At 47.4% G+C, this 18,428-nt stretch overlaps 1 protein-coding gene across 21 annotated transcripts in view; it reads right to left on the reverse strand.

Moving 5' to 3' along the window:
• Positions 1-1,033: 1,033 nt before the first annotated feature.
• ZNF618 (zinc finger protein 618) overlaps positions 1,034-18,428 on the reverse strand; it is a 182,804-nt gene continuing 165,409 nt past the window's right edge. For all 21 annotated transcript variants that reach the window (XM_059143335.1, XM_059143341.1, XM_059143334.1 and 18 more), the window contains 2 exons: positions 9,425-9,526; positions 1,034-8,808 (listed from right to left, as the gene is read on the reverse strand). In XM_059143335.1, the coding sequence (XP_058999318.1) occupies positions 7,292-8,808; positions 9,425-9,526 (1,619 nt within the window). In that variant the 3' untranslated portion in view covers positions 1,034-7,291. The remainder of the gene's footprint in view (positions 8,809-9,424; positions 9,527-18,428) is intronic.

The following is an 18,428-nucleotide window of genomic DNA, read 5'->3' on the forward strand; positions in this document are numbered from 1 at the left end:
AAAACCCAGAGGCTGGCCCTTTGGCTGCATGAAGGCTCCAGGCCATGCCCTTGGCCTTCTGGGACTTCGATGCTGGGGCTTGGGGGAGGACTCTTAGAGCTACAGGAGGCTCCTGACTTGTTTCAGACGGCGTGGCAACTCCTCGATGAAACGTCAGTCAACCGCTCTGGGCCATGTCCCCGGGGTACTCGTCACAGGAAACTCCCAAAGGATGGTCCTGAGGACATGGCTCACGCCCTGTGGGAGGGGGTCCAGCTCGGCAGCCTGTTGAGATGCTCCACATGCGACCTGGTGGGATTTGTCCGGCCAATCCATGCAATATCCTCTTCGGGGACTGCACCCCACCGTCTGGTTGAGGCTGGGAGAAAGCACAACAGACTTTCGACAGCAGCACCCCTGCGCCCTTCCGGCCCACTCAGACCGCTGCTCACCTTCTGGGGCCTCCCCTCTCCTTCGACCTGCCCTCAGCTTGACTCGAAGCACGGATGTGCATGCCGGGGGGTGCGAGACTCCGGGTAAGACTGAGCTGAAGTCCACCCAGGCTGGAACCCCAGAGCTCACTGTGGAGGGCACAGATTTTTAACATGTTAAGAGCCACAGATGTCATCAGGAATCTGGCAAAGCCACACCCTTCCCTAGATGGAAGAGGATACAACACAGTCACACAGGTCACCCAAGGTTGCTGAGGACAGGGCCACCAGAGGCAAGAGGCATAGCAGTGGCCACAAGGCAAATGTGGCTGTGTCCTGGAGACACCGGACATGTAGGACACAGATTAAGGGTCCCTAAGCAAGGCCCACAGGGGCCCTAGCACTGATCTCACACGGGCTGAGCCGACTCTGGGTCTGGACCTGTCCACTCAGCTGAGGAGACGATATGCCCGACCTCACCTTGTCCCCTCAGCACGGACTCCACCCAACTCTGTCGTGCCCAGTGGTCCTGCCTCTCGCCCGTTTCTATTCCCCCGCGCCGCGATCCTCACTGGATGACATGGCCCAACGCCAAACCCAAGAAATAAGAGCACACACTGCCATCGTCCTAAAGGTCGTTTTATTGTAAAACCATAAATACAACACTGACATGAAATCATTTAAGTAACTGATCCTCTCTAACCATTAAAAGGATGTCTTTTTGCCTTGGCATCAACCAACTGGGAAATAATGTTGCAAGAATTCGGGGGATGGGGGGTGAATTCTGGGCTAGGGCTTTTGGCGATTTAAGGAACCAAGTGGAACCTTCCTCTTCTTCCTGGGAATGTCCCACTTTCGGACAAGAACAGACAGGTAAAAACAGCAACATTTAAACAGCTCAGTTTTAAATTTTATTACTCTGTAAAAATCTTTTTTTTTTTTCCTTTTTTTTTTTTTTTTTTCTGTTCCTTTCCTCCATTTGACATCAGAAAAAGTTTTAAACATCACGAAACTGATTTGGCTGTAAATGGAGATACGGTACCAAAACAAAGTGAAACGAAAAAACCCAAAGGACAAACAGAAAACCCTAAATAAACCCTCAAGTTTGGTCTCGGGGGTTTACAGATCACAAGAACTGTCAACTCAACCCCCATGCAACGTGACTCCTTGGAGAGCCGCCGGAGCCACACCGACGACACGGGAGACCGCAAACAACGTCTTTTGTTAATTAACACAGCAAGGGTGACACTAGGTAACTTTTTTTTTTAAATACAGTACATGGTACACAGGGCCCCAAGAGGGCCCCTGCATGAACCCCTCGTGAAGACTGGAGCCAAGCACTGGCTGTTTATAAAAATATTGTGTTGCTACAAAAGTATAAATTAATGCTACCGGTATTAAGAAATATTAAACACATAAAACTTATAAGGATTAAGAAAAATATTCATTAATACCTGTAGAAAACTCTGGCCTAAAAAAGATATTTTTTTGTGTTTGTTTTTTTGTAAATTTTTTTTTGTTTTTTTTTTTTTTAAGATGACTTGAGTTTCTTGCACTCGGAGAGAGACACAGTCAGATGTGCCTATGGTATTGCCTAGAACATCTTTAACTACTGAGAAAGGATGGGGGTTGGAGGGTGCACGCACGTGGTTACTGAGCGGGGCATGGGCAGGAAGGGGCACCAAGGCTTTCTGAAGATTTACCTGATGTGAAAGAATCACCGACGTGAAGTTTGCAGGGGGAAAAGAAAAAGGATCAGAACACAAATGAAAATAATTTACGCTTTTTAAAAAATATCTCTGCTTCGGGTGGTTGTACAAAATGATTTCCTGATGCTTGAGATCTGAATGGCCCCGGACGCACTGCCCAGCAGGTCCCCTCTCTCCCGGTTGGCGAGTCCCAGCCGCACGCCAGTCCACGAGCTGGCTCACCACCCGAGGAACCCGGCCACCCTGGCTGGGCGGGAGGGAGGGCCCTGGGCAGGGACCGGCTGGCACCTGGGCTGTGGGAGGAGGCTTCCCTCCGGCTGGTCTCGGCCAACTGGACGTCAGGAAGCGCCACAGGGATCCCAGGCCCCTGAGGTTGTGGACAAGGCTGGGCTGTGCCCCTTTAAGGAACTTTGGTTCGAAGAGTCAAGGTGCCCAGTGGGGACGCACAGGTGGGTAGGACCCGTGGGTCCCGATGCTGACGCCCGACTGCAGACCTACCCAACCCTTCTCTGGACAGGAGTTGGGTCTCAGAAGCAACACCCGTGGCGGCGGCGGGGACGTGAATACAGTGAACAGTGACCCCGGGATCTTCACCCTCATCAAAGCGGAAGCAGGTGCCTCCTCTCCCAGAAACCACAGGGCCCCCTCCGGGGAAAGGCAGGCCTCTACTGACCACGACCCTCAAACCCAAATGAGAGAGGAAGAAAAACAAAACGGCGACAACAAAATCCTCCAGAAAACCCTGAAGAGGGAACCCAGGAGGGAAACATAAGAGGAAAAACAACACCGTATCATTGGTTCACCATAACTGGCCTAGCAAACATGAGCCACAGTGAAGAGAGGGGCAGGCCCGGCTGGAGCTGGGGGCTGGGGGCTGGGGCCGGCAGGGCTGAGCCTGGAGCCCCCGCCTACCGTCTCCAGGGAACAGCCTGGGCCAGACTCCGCCTCGCCGTTCTAACCAGCAGCCTTTCCAGGAGCTCCCCGTCAGGTACATCACAGGAAAACGGGCGTTGCCACCATTCTCAAGGCCAAGGGCAAAGCTATGAACTCACCCCAGCTCAGCCGGGCAGGAGGCGGCTGCTCACCACACCACACCCCGTGTGCCTCCTCTTCCCGTCTTTGCGAGCGCGTCCATCCTGGTGACAACATCCAGGCACCGTCCCCTTCCCGGCTGTTGCTCACGGGACCTTCCTCCGCCATCCGCAACCCAGCTTCACTCCGAACCTTTCTTGGGAATGTCTGGCCCCCGAGAGTGTGCGCCGTATCCCTGATGTCTCTCCAGGTGGCCCCTCGCTGAGGAGTCTAGTCCCAGACCGGGCAGCAGCAGGTGGCCTCAGCCGAGCACAGGGGACCCCCGAAGGCCGAGGCTCAGCTTCACAGTGGAAAACATGCCTTGCCGAGTTCTTCCCTGGTGTTTCTTCAAAGTGCAGGAAATAAAAGAGGAAACTCAAGGGGAGAACACTTGCCAGTTTACGAACCAGGTGTAAAAACAAAGTCCTTCCTTGGACCGTCCTCTCCTGACCAGGAAACCTTTGTACCCTTTTCCCATCAAGAGCCAAAGCCTGAACTCAAAGCCCAAGACTGTCGGGGGGCATGTGCTTGGGGATCCGGCAGCAGCTTTGCTCACGAGGCCCTTCCGTTTTGTTTTCCGGTTTCTGACCACTATCTGAGGCCTGGCTGGTGGGAGGGAGAACGGTGTTGGGACCGGAGCATCCGCGCCCGGGCCACTCAGATCGACCACGCATGAGGCTGCAGTCCTTGGCCTGGGCTTGGTGGTGAAGCCGGTGGACATCAGATGAGGGGAGGACACCCTGCAGGATGGAGGCGCGCTCTCTCTTCTCCCCCTCTGGGATCCACATGTGTCAAAACCAGACCACTTCCGTCTCGGGAATCGCATGGCTTGAGTCAAGTTGTGTCCAAGTTCAGCAGACGACCACACTGAGCTGCCAAAAACATGACTGAGATGGCCCTATTGCCTGGCCTGCCAGCAACCAACGGCCTGTGGTAGGAAGTCCCATAGTGGTCACAGAATGTGGGGAACCGAAGACAAAATCCTTCGCAAGGTCGGTGCCAGGGGAGGAGCAGGGAGACGAACTGGAAGAGTCTACCCTCAATCCTTTGGCTAAACTAGAATTTGGATAAGGTGGATATTGCTGGAAATGAGGGGCCAGTGGCTGGACCTGTGAGATCTTTGGGTTTTCCTAAGCTGTTCACTGCAGCAAGATTCGCACTACGGGAACCACATGCATGAGGCAGAAGACTGAAGGGGCACCTTGATACAGCCATTCCTGTTGGTGACATCTTTTGGGGGAAACCAGCGGCTGCAATAGACAAAGGACTACCTGCCACCTTGTTACCGAATCCGGATGAGGCAGCCCCAGGAGACAGCTTTCAGAGCGACTAGTAGCATCTCTCCTAAACCTACAGAGCGAGCCAAGCCCAAAGGGTTGAAAGGAGGTGGGAAGTTAGAACAGAACGAGGGTGACACGTATGACTCGACACTTACAGTGTAGCTAACTAGACTTACACAGACTTTCATTCTGGAGGGTAGACAGCCTCGTGTTCTGAAGAGAATGTGGAGTGCTCTGAATGAGTCTCTGGGTTTGGTCTCTGATGGCTCTGCGAGGAAGAGAAATGTCTGGCCCGGTAATGGGGCAACACAGAACAGCTCTACTCTCAGGACGGGATGGTGGGCTCCAGGGCTCTGTTCCCACCAAACACACAAAGCTCTGATCCTCCATGTGTGGTGGGAAGTGCCAAGTCGTGGACCCTTCCGCAGCAGCCTCACAACTACCTTCTGGAACGTCCCCCAAAATCAGATCAAAAAGTTCCCTGCTGCTCCCACACTCTCTCGAGCGACATGAGGTGACTGTCCAGTGCAAATGGAGGCTCTTCTAGTGGTGTGACCCCGGCTGGAAATGTGGGGAAATGCCTAGAACTTCTCCAGGAGAGGCAACGGCACACTGGTTCCTGAGACCACCGCTTGCTGGAGCGAAGGTGTGAATGGCCTGTTGTGATGCATTTCAGTCTGTCCAAGACTTGGAGGGAAAAGCTGGGTTAGTTCTCATGAGGTGACGTGAGCAGGCCTGGCCCCCAGGGACACTGTTCTGGTCTAAGATTGATCCTAAGCCTTCTCGAGTTTTTGGACCAACTTGACTTCCCCATCTGCTCACGGACCTGGGGAGGGACCTGTTGTACAGTGCTTTTTGGAATCGAGGTATCTCACTGCTAAGTAATGCTTTATTACCAGGAAAGGAGGGAGCGGACTTGGTCAACCCTCAAGATGGTGAAACATGCCTTTGCAAAGAGCCCTCTGTGAGGGTGGTCATTCTTAGCCTGAAGCCCTCAGTGTAACTATCTATCCCACTAGCCATGGCCACTGGGGGGCCAGAGGCCACCAGCACATTACTCGTGGGAGGGCTGGGGCGGGGGTGGAGTGTGGACCCTGACAGAACCACCTCCTGGGAGGGCAAAGGGGCCAAGCTCTTGGCACCTGGACTGAGCGTGTAGAACCTAAACTGCTCACAGAGAGAAAATCCATCTTTCACAGCCTCATGTTAAATGTGGCCTGATGCCACTGTGCCCTCCATACATCAACCGTTTGGCCACCAAGGCACCAAGCTCAACTACTGTCCTGGCAGAAGGGCCGAGGCTCATGGAGGGGGAAGGACCCCCTCCCCCAGGCCTGGGGCAATGGAACCCAGAGGAACCCCATGGGGCCCCAGGGAGGGGGGAGGGGCTGTGGGTCTGAGGTGCTACGGAGGTGAATGTGGAGGGACTCGGGAGTCCCCGCTGAGCTGGAAGTGTCAGTGACGTGGCGAGTAGTGTAATGCACTCTGGGTACAGAAGTCAGACATTCGTGGTACCAGACACAGCAAACTGGGAGGGCGGGTCTTCCGCGTACATTCACGAGCACGCCTAAGCCACACGCTTCGCTATGGCTTCCCCCGAACCCCACGTCCGTGAAACCTGTGACTCCAGCCCCACTCCTGGTTTCCAAACAGCAACGCCAAGTTCGTGGTCTTGGCCGTTCGAATACATGAACATGGGACGGTAGAGGGAGGGCTAATAAAAACCTTGGGCTACTGAAGGTACCACTGAGATGAGCTAGTTTACAGTGTGATTGGAGGAACAAAAAGGGCAACTGAAAAAAACAAAAAAACAAAACCAAAAAACACCTCCAAAACATAAGTTACAGACATTCAGTGCCTCCTAGCAGAGTCTAAAATCAAATTTGAGGGAGGGGGAAAAAAAAAAAGGTAAAAACTGCTAAAATGTTAGGGAAAAAAAATTGAGTGGAGACAGTATCTATACTTCTTTAAAAAATGTCTTTTTTTTTTTCTATCTTATATTAAAAAGCAAAAAGTCAGTTTTATATTCTTAAACTCTCCTTTCCTGATTTGGGGAGATAGATAGGTGTGTTTCTAAGGCGGCTGCCCCGGGACCCACCCCCCAACACGGGGAGGAAGCTCGGCGGCAGCAGCTCAATGCCCTGAAGGTGAACGAGAACACAGTCCAGTGCAGACACTGTCCGTCTGATGCGGTTTGGAGAATCCATGGCAGAGCAGCCGGGGTGGGAGGTGGGTGGGGAAGCGGTGTGGTCAGGAGGGCTGGGGGGAGGGGGAGAGGGGGAGGAGGGAAGCCATGGGGGCAAGGACAGAGAACGTCAAGTCACTTCAGATTGCAGCTGCCTGAACATTTTACGACATCAGCCTTCTACCAGTCTGCACACCTGAAAACGGAGTCTTTGCAGCCCCTCACGGAGAAAGGGTGAAGCGTCTTCCCTCTTTCCCACATAGCTTTCCTGACACACCCAGCTTAATGCACAGGCGCCCGCGAGCAGGCGTGTGTGCACGCACCAGGGTTGTGTGTGTGTGTGTGTGTGCACGCGTGCACGAGGCTGTGGGGAGGCTGCGCGGGCGAGCACAGCACCCCCCTCCCCCGGGCTGCACACCCGCGGCCCACGCGCTCGGACGCGTGCGCACGCCACATGCACACGCACGCTGAAAAAGCACTTAAGTTTCCAGGGGGGCGTTTATAATGAGGTCCACAGTGTTTAGAACTTAAATTCCTTTTTCTTTGCGACAGTGTTGTGTGTGTGTGTATGTGGTTTTCTTTTTCCTAACGTTTCTCTTCTCTTTCTCTTGTCTTCCTTGTCAGCGTCCCGAAGTCTTAAAGCATGTTGGATTTCAGAAACATGAGTTTGTTCATGTCTTCCGGACTGAGCAGCCGCCTCCTTTTGATCAGAAGTGCTTGCTCACACATATTTACACACCCGCTCCTGGCCCCCACGGCCGGAACCGCGAGCAGCCAGAAGGCCAGTTTGGCGAGTTTCGTGTGCTTTTGGGTCACGCACGACCAGTACTGGAAGAGATCGGGGGTGGCCTGGAAGAGGGGCTCCTGCAGGTAATCGTACACCTCGTTCTTCCCCAGCCGATCGTCCTCCTGAGCCACGGGGTGTTCGCCCGCGGTGGAGCGGGGCTTCTTGGCGGTGGGCTCAAAGTCGGCCTCCTCGGCCCAGGACTCCTTCACCTCGTTGATGAGCTCGCACACCTTGCCGATGATCTCCTCGTGCTGGTAGGGCGGCACAGGCCTCAGCTTCTGCTGCGGGTCCAGGATCATGGCCACCTTGTGTGCCGGGTGCACCTTGAAGTTCTCCTTGAGGGCCTCCAGGAAGAGGTGGCACAGCTTGCTAACGGTGCCTGCGTCGTTAGCCTTGGCCGTGAACAACTTCTCCAGCCGGACATAGGTGGGCAGCACGAGCTGCAGGGTGGGCTGGCTCTCGTTGCTCAGCTCAATGACCGCCTGCTTAACGGGTGTCAGGATGGCCGCCAGGTTGCTGAGCAGGTGCTTGTTGAGGCTCTGGATCAGGTTCATCTTCTTGGCGCGGCTGTAGAACTCGCAGATCTGCTCGTAGCGCTCGTGCACCAGCAGCAGCGAGTCGGTGACTGAGTTCCAGCAGGGCGGCGGCGAGGTCTCCTCCAGTGAGCCGAAGGTCTCCTTGGCCAGGCCCGTGGAGCCCGCCAGGTCCTCGCACACGTTGAGCAGCTCGATGACCTCATGCATGCTGCGGGCCTGCAGCGTCCGCTTGCTCAGCACACTCTGTACCACTGAGTTCAAGGCACAGGCTGAGCAGCGAAGGCACATGCCGGCCTTGGAGAAGGCCGACGCGCTCACCCGGCAGTCTGTCACGTACACCGTCCTGATCTCCGACATCACGAACTCTGACAGCACGTTCTGCACCCAGTGGTGCACCAGGTCACCGCTGTCACGGATGTCCGCGCCCTTGACGCCCAGCACGTAGCTCTTGATGTGGTTGCCCTCGGCCTGGTAGGCCGTGAGGATGTAGCACGAGTCGGGGCCGACGCTCTGTGAGTGGCAGGTGACGCCGATGCCCAGGCAGGCGTTGCTGCCCAGGGCGCACGTCACCTTCACCTTCACCTGGTTGTACATGCGCGGCAGGTGCTTTAGCGCCAGTGTGTTGAAGTTTCCCAGGATCTCCGTGACCGAGAAGGCCCCATAGCGGGCACCGCTGTCCACCAGCGTCTGGGCCAGCTTCAGGAACTCCTTCCCGCTCACCACGCTCAGTGCACCCAGGTCGGCGCACATGACCCGCAGCAGGCGCTCTGCAATGTTCTGCCGCTCCTTCTCGGGGATCACGCTGTTGGGTGTCAGGCCACTGGTTATGGCTGGTGGAGGACACAAAGAGAGATGTCATTAAACCTGGCAGGACCCTCTGTCCCTAGTGCTCAAGCACCTAGTATTAGGAACTGTGAGGAGGTTTCACCTTGCACACTGTGAGCCTCAGAGGAGTAACGTTCTGGGATTGACTAGTAATGCCTGCCATGAGCACGGGAAGAGAATACAGTGGGACGTGTGCAACACACTTGCTGCACGCGTCATTCACCTAGCCTCTTGAAGCCAACTAGTCTAACTTCTTCAATATAGGAATTGCCCCTAAGAAAGGAATCTCTAAAACAAATGAGGCCACAGCATCAGCAGGAAAGAGCAACCTACAAAAGTTGCAGACAGTGGATTCCAGTTGTGACTCTATGACTAAATACATGCGCTCTGACCACAAAAAAGTCACCTCCTCTCCCCAGGCTTCCTTCTGCCTGTGCAGTGAGATCAGAATTTCCACGGGTGAGGTCTCAGGTGTGTAAGAGCTTCAGACGTGGTCTCGCACCATCATGAGAGGCACAGGTGGTGGGATGGGGGAGCAGAGGGCACTGACCAGAGCCAGGGCCAGAGGTGCACAAGGAGGACCTCTGCGAGCCCCCAGGCTCTGGCCTGGGAGAGACCTACTGTTGTTGGCGCTATTCCTCTGGGCCTGGGGTTTCCACTTCTCTTCTACAACAGCAGGCGGCGATCGGGACTGGTTGGAGGCAATGTTGTTCTCGTTGTCCGCTGTGGGCAAAAAGGGGACAGCATGTGACCCTGAGGTGCAAGAGGCCTGCCTACTCACAAGATAAGAATGACAGCAGGGCTGGAGAAGTCCATACAAGACTTCTAGGATGCAGGCCTGGGTCCCAACCCTGGCTCCCGCTCAACCTCCGATGCTTGCAAAGCCTCAATTCTGTCACTTGGAAGAAGGAAGATGAGCACATGGGTGGGACACATGGGCTGGAAGGACCAAGAAGAGAGAATGCAGGGAGAGACCGGAGCACGGGGCCAGGTGCAGAGTAACTGCCCAGTGGGTAGGAACTGCTGACCCAACTCGACCTGAGAGGCCTCATACCCACACACAACCGCATGTTCTAGCTCAGAAATGGGCGAGGGGGGCCAGGTCCAGCAAGGGACCTAAGGGACCTCACATTCTCTCACTTCTCTCAAGTGTGCTTTCTCATCTTTTCAGTTTATTGACTAAATATTTAATTAAAGGAACAAAACCCAACCAAAGCCCTATAGGATACTAAGTTCTCAACTCCTTTCCCTGTCTGAGGTGGAAAATGACGCCCAGAGACAGGAAAGGATCTGCCCCAGATCACACCAAAAAAACCAAAGGCAGGCCTGGGACAGACATCCAAGGTCCCTGATTCCTAATGCCTGCTCCATCATGTCCCTAACTTCTATTTACTTGTGCATACGCAACTGAATCAAAATGGTACATGCTGGGCGCCCTGGGGGCTCAGTGGATTGAGACTCAGACTCTTGATTTCGGCTCAGGTCATGATCTCAAGATCATGAAACTGAGCCCCGTGTCGGGCTCCATGCTGGGCATGGTGCCTGTTTAAGATTCTCTCCCTCCCCTGCCCTCTGCCCCTCCCCACCCCCAGCCCACATGGTCTCTCTCTTGCTAATAGACAGACAGACAAAATGGCACATGCCTATTTTCCTCCCTTCACTGCCGACTCCTTGCCATTTTTAAAGAATCATTTCTGAGCAGAAACGGTCTAAGTACTGTGCTTGTCATTACAAATGACCACACAGTCTTCTGTTGTAGGATCCCCCATGGGTTGCTGAACCACACACCAAGTACCTAATTTCTGGGCCGTTTCCAATAGGCACCTACTATTTCTGCTATTAACCTGCTTGACTAATATTCTACTATCATTTCTCTGTGCTTTTATTGTGGTGGTGGGTTTCTTTCCCTGAGACATCATCTTACAGGCAGAATCACAAATGCAAGGAGATGAACAGGCCAATGACACTGGCTCAGGGTTGCCAGCATCTTCCATTATTCTCTGTTCAAGGCTTGAGGCCCTGGAAGCCAAGGCCACAATTTTCATAGCAAGGGAAGAGGCTTCCCCAGTATCTACATGTTCAGTCCTGTAAGGGTAACTAAGAAACTCCAGGAAAAAACAAAACCAAAAACATCCCCCCCAAAACACAACAAAAAAAGAAACTCCAGGATATCCACTCAAAGAAACATATTCTAATCCCTAAAAAAGGTGGCTGCACAGATTGTGATAACAAGAGAAAAGGCATAATGAAATGATCTCATCACAATTTATACATATTATTTATATTTGTATTTTGGACTTGAAAGTCAAATAACAAATAAATCCATGCACCAAAAATAGGCCGGGGGTGGTCGAGTTGGGCAGGGGACCGGGGACTTTCACTTCTACCCATGAAGCATGACCTGCCGCAGGAATGGCTCTTTCAGTTGGAAACAACTGTGAATCACAATTCCGCTGCTTTCGGACAGATAACCCAGGTTCTGATCCCAGAAAGGGGTGAAAAAATGTGGTGAGTAATACCACTGGCCCAGCTGGCCTGAAAGCAGTTCACAGGCGGCAGCACGGGGACGGGAATGGGAACAGAGCCCAGAGGTCTTGCTGATTTGAAGAGGCAGAAGCTGATGTTTAGGAAGGCCCAAGGGAGCTAATATTTACAGGGAAGTACCAGAGAGGAGGGAGTTATGTAAAGAAAGCACATGCTGGAGACCTTCAGTAGGGTTCCCTGAAGTCTGCTCAATACTCATCTGCCCAAGTACAGGGTCAAATTCCACAAGACTGGGTAAAGAATCACTAGAAAGCACCAAGTGGAGGGGACAGGGAGGAAATAATTTGTATTCCCTCAAACAGAAAGGAAAACCACAATGTGTAAGGGATTGGGTAGGGTCCCCTCATTATGGGGTAAAATTAATAACAGATTAAGGGCTGCACTAGACTTGCCCTAATACCTTTTTATTTTCCCCCTTAAGATTTTATTTATTTGAGATAGGGAATGAGTGGCAGAGGGTTGGGGGGAGAGTGTAGAGGGAGAGGGAGAAGCAGCTGCCCTGCTGAGCAGAGAGCCTGAGGCAGGGCCCAATTTCCAGGACCCTGAGATTCTGACCCAAGCCAAAGGCAGAGGCTTAAATGACTGAGCCACCCAGGCGCCCCCTTTGCCATAAGAGTAATCCTCCAAAGTATCAAGGTAGTCCGATGTTACTAACCTGTAAATCAGAACGAAGTTCAATGTTTTTTCAAAATCTAGCACCTAACATTATAAAAATTCCCAATGTCAATTATGCAGTAAAAAATCGATCAGGCATTCCAAATAGAAAGAACATACGACCTATCAACCAGGAGAAAAACCAGTCAATAGAAACAGGGCCACAAAGGACAGAGATGATGGAATTATCCAGTAAGGAGCTTACAGGGGTGTTATAAATACCATAAATGTGCTCAAAGACATGAAGGGAAACATGAACACCATCAGGAGAGAAACGGAAGATGTGAAAAACCCAAAACTAAAACTAACCAGTTCAACTGGAACTTGTAGATATAAAAATAATCTAGGGCAACAACACACCGTATGGGATAAAAGATCAGATGCCACAGAAGAAAAAAAATCGGTGGAGAAAGAGCAAGAGAACCACCCAACATGAAAAACGGAAAGGGTAAAAGGCTGAAGATAATGTAATGGAGCAGGGACGCTAACAGACAGGCAATTTCATATACATGTAACTGGGGTCCCAGGAAAAGGGGGTGAAGGTAGGAAAAAATACCTGAAAAAATGGACACAATTTTTCCAAACTAGATTAAAAGTCCAAGTCCAGATTCAAAAAGCTCACTGGACTCGAGGTAGAATAAACATAAAGAAAATACCACCGAGGCACAGCATCATGACAGAATCGTTGAAAACCACTGAAAAGAAACTCGTAGAAGGAGCCAGAGAGGGAAAGAAATTACACACAAACGACAACAGACCCAGAGGCAATGGAACAAAGCATCACAGAAAGGATCAGCCTAAATTTTTTTTTCAATCAACCTAAAATTCTAAATCCAATGACAGTATCTTTCACAAATGAAGATTTCTGAGATTTAAAAATTCCAAAAAAAAAAAAAAAAAAAAAAATCAGACCTGCACTATAAGAAATATTAAAGGAATTTCTTTGGGTCTTAGCAAAAACAACATCAAATAAGAATCTAAATCTACAAAAGAAATGAAGGGTGCTGGAAACTACACATGTTGGTAAATGTATATATATTAAAAATGTTCCCTCACTTTTGAACTCTTTAAAAGATAAAGGACTACTCAACAGAAAATAGTAACAATGAACTGCAGTAATAATATGTACAGTAAACTGTAGGACAAGAATATCACAAAGAGGGAGATCTGGGTGGTTCAGTCATTGGGCATCTGCCTTTGGCTTAAGTCACGATCTCAGGGTCCTGGGATCAAGAGCCGCATCTAGCTCTCTACCCGGTGGGGAGCCTGCTTCTCCCTCTCCCCCTGCCTGCCACTCCCCATACTTGTGCTCTCTAATAAATAAGTAAGTAAAATCTTTATTTAAAAAAAAAAAAAAGGAAAAAAGAAAAAAATAATATCACAAAGACCAGGATGGGGAAAGAGAAGATGATGCTGAAAGTTTCTCACACAATATGGAAGGTTGGCTGATGCCACTTGACTTGACACGAAATATATAGTTTCAAGCCCAAATAAACTGTAATAAATAAAACAAAGAGCTGGCTTGATGAATCAGTGGAGATAAAAATGGAATCCTAAAAATATCCTCAATCCAAAATGAGGCAGAAATATGAGAGAAAGAGAAACTAAGAAATGAGCTGATTAGGAAACAAGTAGTAAGATGGCAAATTTACACCCAGTACTATTGAAATTACATTAAATATAAATGGTCTCCACATTCCAAATAAAAGCCAGAGACTGTCATACTTAGTAAAAAAAAGTTAAGACTCTACCATATGTTATCTATAAGGAACCTATTTAAATATTAAGACAGGGTAAAAGGCTGAATAAAGGCACACCATACAAATAGTAGAGAAGAAAGCTGGTGATGTTTGCGATAGCATTACAGAAAAATCAGACCTCAGGACAAGAAATATTACCAGGCATAACAAGACACCCTATACCATGACAACAGTCAAAATACCAAGAATAACATAATAATCCTAAACGTGGATATATCCAAACACATGAAGCAAAACCTGAAACAAGAAGTAGACAAATCCATAATTGTACCTGGGGATTTCAACTCTCCTCTTGGAGTAACTGTTAGTTAGAAATGAAGGAAAAGGACTGCACATAAATGATCGGACAGTGGATAACATTAAGCAGCCTAATACACATATAACTTGGCTCCCAGAAAAAGGAAGGAGGCAGAAATATAGTGAAAAAACTGCAACTCTTTGAATAATAAACATCACACTTCTAAAATCACAAGGACCAAAAAATATCATAAAGGAAATTAGAAAATGGTTTGAACTTAATATTAAAACATAACCTTTCAGAATTTGTGGGTTCCATCTAAAGCAGGGCATATGTATAGCATTAAATGATTACATTAAAAAAGAATAAAGGGGGGGCGTCTGGGTGGCTCAGTGGGTTAAAGCCTCTGCCTTCAGCTCAGGTCATGATCCCGGGGTCCTGGGATGGAGCCCTACATCGGGCTCTCTGCGCAGCAGGTAGCCTGCTTCCTCCTCTCTCTCTGCCTGTCTCTCGGCCTACTTGTGATCTCTGTCTGTCAAATGAATAAATAAAATCTTTAAATAAAAAAATAAGAATAAAGGTTTAAAATCAGTATTGTAAGCTTCCGCTACAAGAAAGATCTAAGGAGGAAGAGCAAGTTGATCCTAAAGTAAGAAGAAAGGAAATCCTATAGCTAAAAGCAGAAATGAATAAAACAGAAAATAAATACAATAGAGAAAACTAATGAAACAAAAAAGCTCATTTTTTGTAGAAATGAAGAAAAGTGATAAACCTTTAGACAAAAAGATTTTTTAAAAAAGGATACAAATTATCAGTATCAGGAATGAGAGAAGGGGACATCACTACATATGCTACAGATATTAGAGGGATTAAAAATGATGCAACTCCTTCAGTGAGGCAAACAAACAACCTAAAACATACAAAGAACCGAAGTCCACTCCAGAAGAAACAGATAGCCTAAAGTATCTATTACAAAAATTAAGTTCATATACAGGCACAAAGAAAAATCCCATATGGGTTAACTGGAGAATGTGACCAAATATTTAAGTAGTAATACAAATTCTATGCAAATTATTCCCGAAAACAGATGAGAGAACATCTCTCCTTTTAGGAGACTGGCTTATTCTGATCCAAAATTAGAGAAAACCACTTCAAGAGAAGAAACCACAAACAAATATTCCTCATAAACACACATATAAACATCCTTCACCAAATATTAACAAACCAAATACAGCAATATATTAAAAAAAAAAAAATCATCACTAGGTGGAATTTACCCCAGAAATATAAATTGAGGTTAAAAAAAAAAAAAAATCCAATCAGTGCAACTCCCTATACTAAGAGAAAATAAGAAGAAAAATGATCTCTATGGCTAGAAATACACATTAAAATGTGAGAAAATTTCAGAGGAGCCTGGTTGCTTAGTCAGGTAGGTGTCCGACTCAGTTTCAGCTAGGGTCATACACGATCTCAGGGTCATGGGATTGACTCTGTGCTCAATGGGGAGTCTGCTTGAGATTCTCTCCCCTGGGCCCACACCCACATTGTCTCTCTCTAAAAATAAGCAAGTCTTCTTAAAAATGTGACAAAATTCAATAGCTACTCTTGACACAAACTCTAAGTCAACTAGGAAGAGAAGGAAACTTCTTGGACCTGATAAAGGAAATCTAAAAACCAACCAACAAATAAAAATCTTAAGTCTGCTGACTTGATAGAAACAAAAAAGATTTTAAGGAAATACTATGAACAATAGTATTCCAACAAACCACAAAATCTGGATGAAATAAATTTTTTTTCAAAGATTTTATTTATTTGTTTGACACAGAGAGACACAGCGAGAGAGGGAACAGAAGCAGGGGGAGTGGGAGAAGGAGAAGCAGGCCTCCCACCAAGCAGGGAAGCCGGATGCTGGGCTCAATCCTGGGACCCTGGGATTGTCATATAACCTGAGGTGAAGGCAGATGCTTAATAACTGAACCACCCAGGTACCCCAAACTCTTAGAAAAACATAAACTACCAAAAACCAATTCCAGAAATAGAAAATCTGAACAGACCTATAGAAGACTGAATTAGTATTCAAAATATTTTCCACAAAAAGAAAGAAAAGCTAAGTCCAGATTCTGAGGAGTTTATTAGTGAATTCTAATGTTAAGGAACTCTTCACAAATTGTTCCCCCAAACAGAGGAGGAAACATTTCACAATCTATTTCACAAGGCGAACATTATTCTGATACCCAATCAGACAAAGAAATTACATGAAAAGAAGCTACAGGCCACTATGTCTTAGGACTATAGACACAAACATCTTCAATAAAACAGAGCAGACCAAACCCAGCTATAACAAGTAGGATTTACTCCAGGAATACAAAGTTGGTTCAATGTACAAATAAAATATATTAATCGAACACAGAACAAAAACCACATGATCATCTCAACAGATGCAGAAAAGACATCTGACAAAATCCAATACTTTTTCATGATGAAAACAATCAGCAAACCAGGTACGGAAGGGACCTTTTTCAACCTGACAAAAGGGCATCTCTGAAAAACCCACTGTTAACATCACATTTAATGGCTAAACACTGAAAACTTTCCCCCTAAGATCAGGAAAAAGACAAGAATATCCAGTCTCACCTCTTTTAATCAACGTGTATTAGTGATTCTAGCCAGGGTAAGGAGGAAAAAATAGTTAGGAATTTCAAAAAATCATCCAGATTGGAATGAAAAAAGTAAAATGATCTCTATTTGCAGGTGACATGGTTTATGGTACATGAATAATCTCATGAAACACACACACACACACGAAAAACTATTAGAACTGATAAGTAAGTTTAGCAAGGTTGCAGGGAACAAGATCAACATATATGAAAAAAATCAATTGTATTTCTTTATACTAACAAATGACCACCCCAAAAATTAAACTAAGAGAACAATTACATTTTATAACAGCATCCAAAAGAATAAAATAGTTAGGAATAAATTTACAAATGAAGTGCAAGATTTAGTACAATGAAAACTAAAAACATGGCTGGAAGAACTCAAAGGCTTCAACAAACGGAAAGATATTCCATGTTCATAGACTAGAAGATTTAATAATGTCAAAATGGCAATTCTCCCCAAATTACTCTAGATTCCACATGATCCCTGTCAAAATCCATGCTGGCTTTTTAACAAAAATTGACAAGCTAAACCTAAAATTCACGTGGAAATCCAAGAGAGGCAAAATAGCCGAGATGTTCTACAAAAAGAACAAAATTAGAGGGCTCAGACTTCCTGATTTCAAAGCTACTGCAAAGCCACATACTAATCAAGACAGTGTAGTACTAGCATGAGGACATACAGATTAATGGAACAAAATTCAAATTTTAGAAATAAACCCTCACATTTATGGACAACTGATTTTTGACAAGGGTGCAAGCAAAATTTAATGGGCAAAAGGATATTTTCAAAAAATGGTGGTAGGACCATGGATATCGCATGCAGAAGACCAAAGTAGGACCCCCTTCACCCAATAACTCACACAAAATTAATTTGGAATACAGTCATAAATGTAAAAGCTAAAACTCTGGTTTCTTAGGCAAGATGCCAAGAGCACACATGATGAAAGAAAAAACAAATGGACTTGACCAAAATTTTAAACTTCTGTGCTTCAAAAGCCAGCATCAAGAAAGTAAAGAGACAACCTGCACTACAGGAGAAAATAATTACAAACCGTATACCTGTAGAAGTCTTATATCCAGAAGATGTAAAGAACACTTAGAATTTAACAAAAAAAGACCAAAAAAATTTAAAAATGGGCAAAGGATCTGAACAGACATTTCTACCAGGGAGATATTCAAATGGCCAGTAAGCACAAGACAAATGTTCAATGTCATTACTCGTCAGGAATATGTAAATGAAAATCATAATGAAATACCTCTTGGCACACATTGGGATGACTGTAACAAAAAATCAAATCATAGCAAGTACCTTGAACAGGTTGGAGGAATCACACCCCTCACACACTGTTCACAGGAATGGAAAAATGGTAGAAGGCCCTTGCAGAAACAATCTGGCAATTTCCACCTAAACATGAGTTATCATGTAACCCAGAATTTCCACTCCCAGGTGTACACCCAACAGTTAAAAACATATATCCACACAAAAACGCATACTTGATAGTTCACAGCAGGTGTGTTCATAATAGCCCCAAACTGGAGAGAATTTAAGTGGCTATCAACTGGTGACAGGATAAACAACAAATTGTGGCAGGGCCAAACAATGGCGTCCCACTCCATTATAAAAAGCACTGGTTACTGATGACACAGATTCATCTCTAAAGCATGCAAAGTGAGAAAAGCCAGACACATAAAACTAAATGCCATGTAATTCCATTTATATAAAACTCCAGTAAAAGCAAAACTAGAGCCAAGGGAAGCAGAGAGTGGCT

This window comes from Mustela lutreola, chromosome 12 (assembly GCF_030435805.1).
Source record: "Mustela lutreola isolate mMusLut2 chromosome 12, mMusLut2.pri, whole genome shotgun sequence".
In the NCBI taxonomy this organism is placed as follows: domain Eukaryota; kingdom Metazoa; phylum Chordata; class Mammalia; order Carnivora; family Mustelidae; genus Mustela; species Mustela lutreola.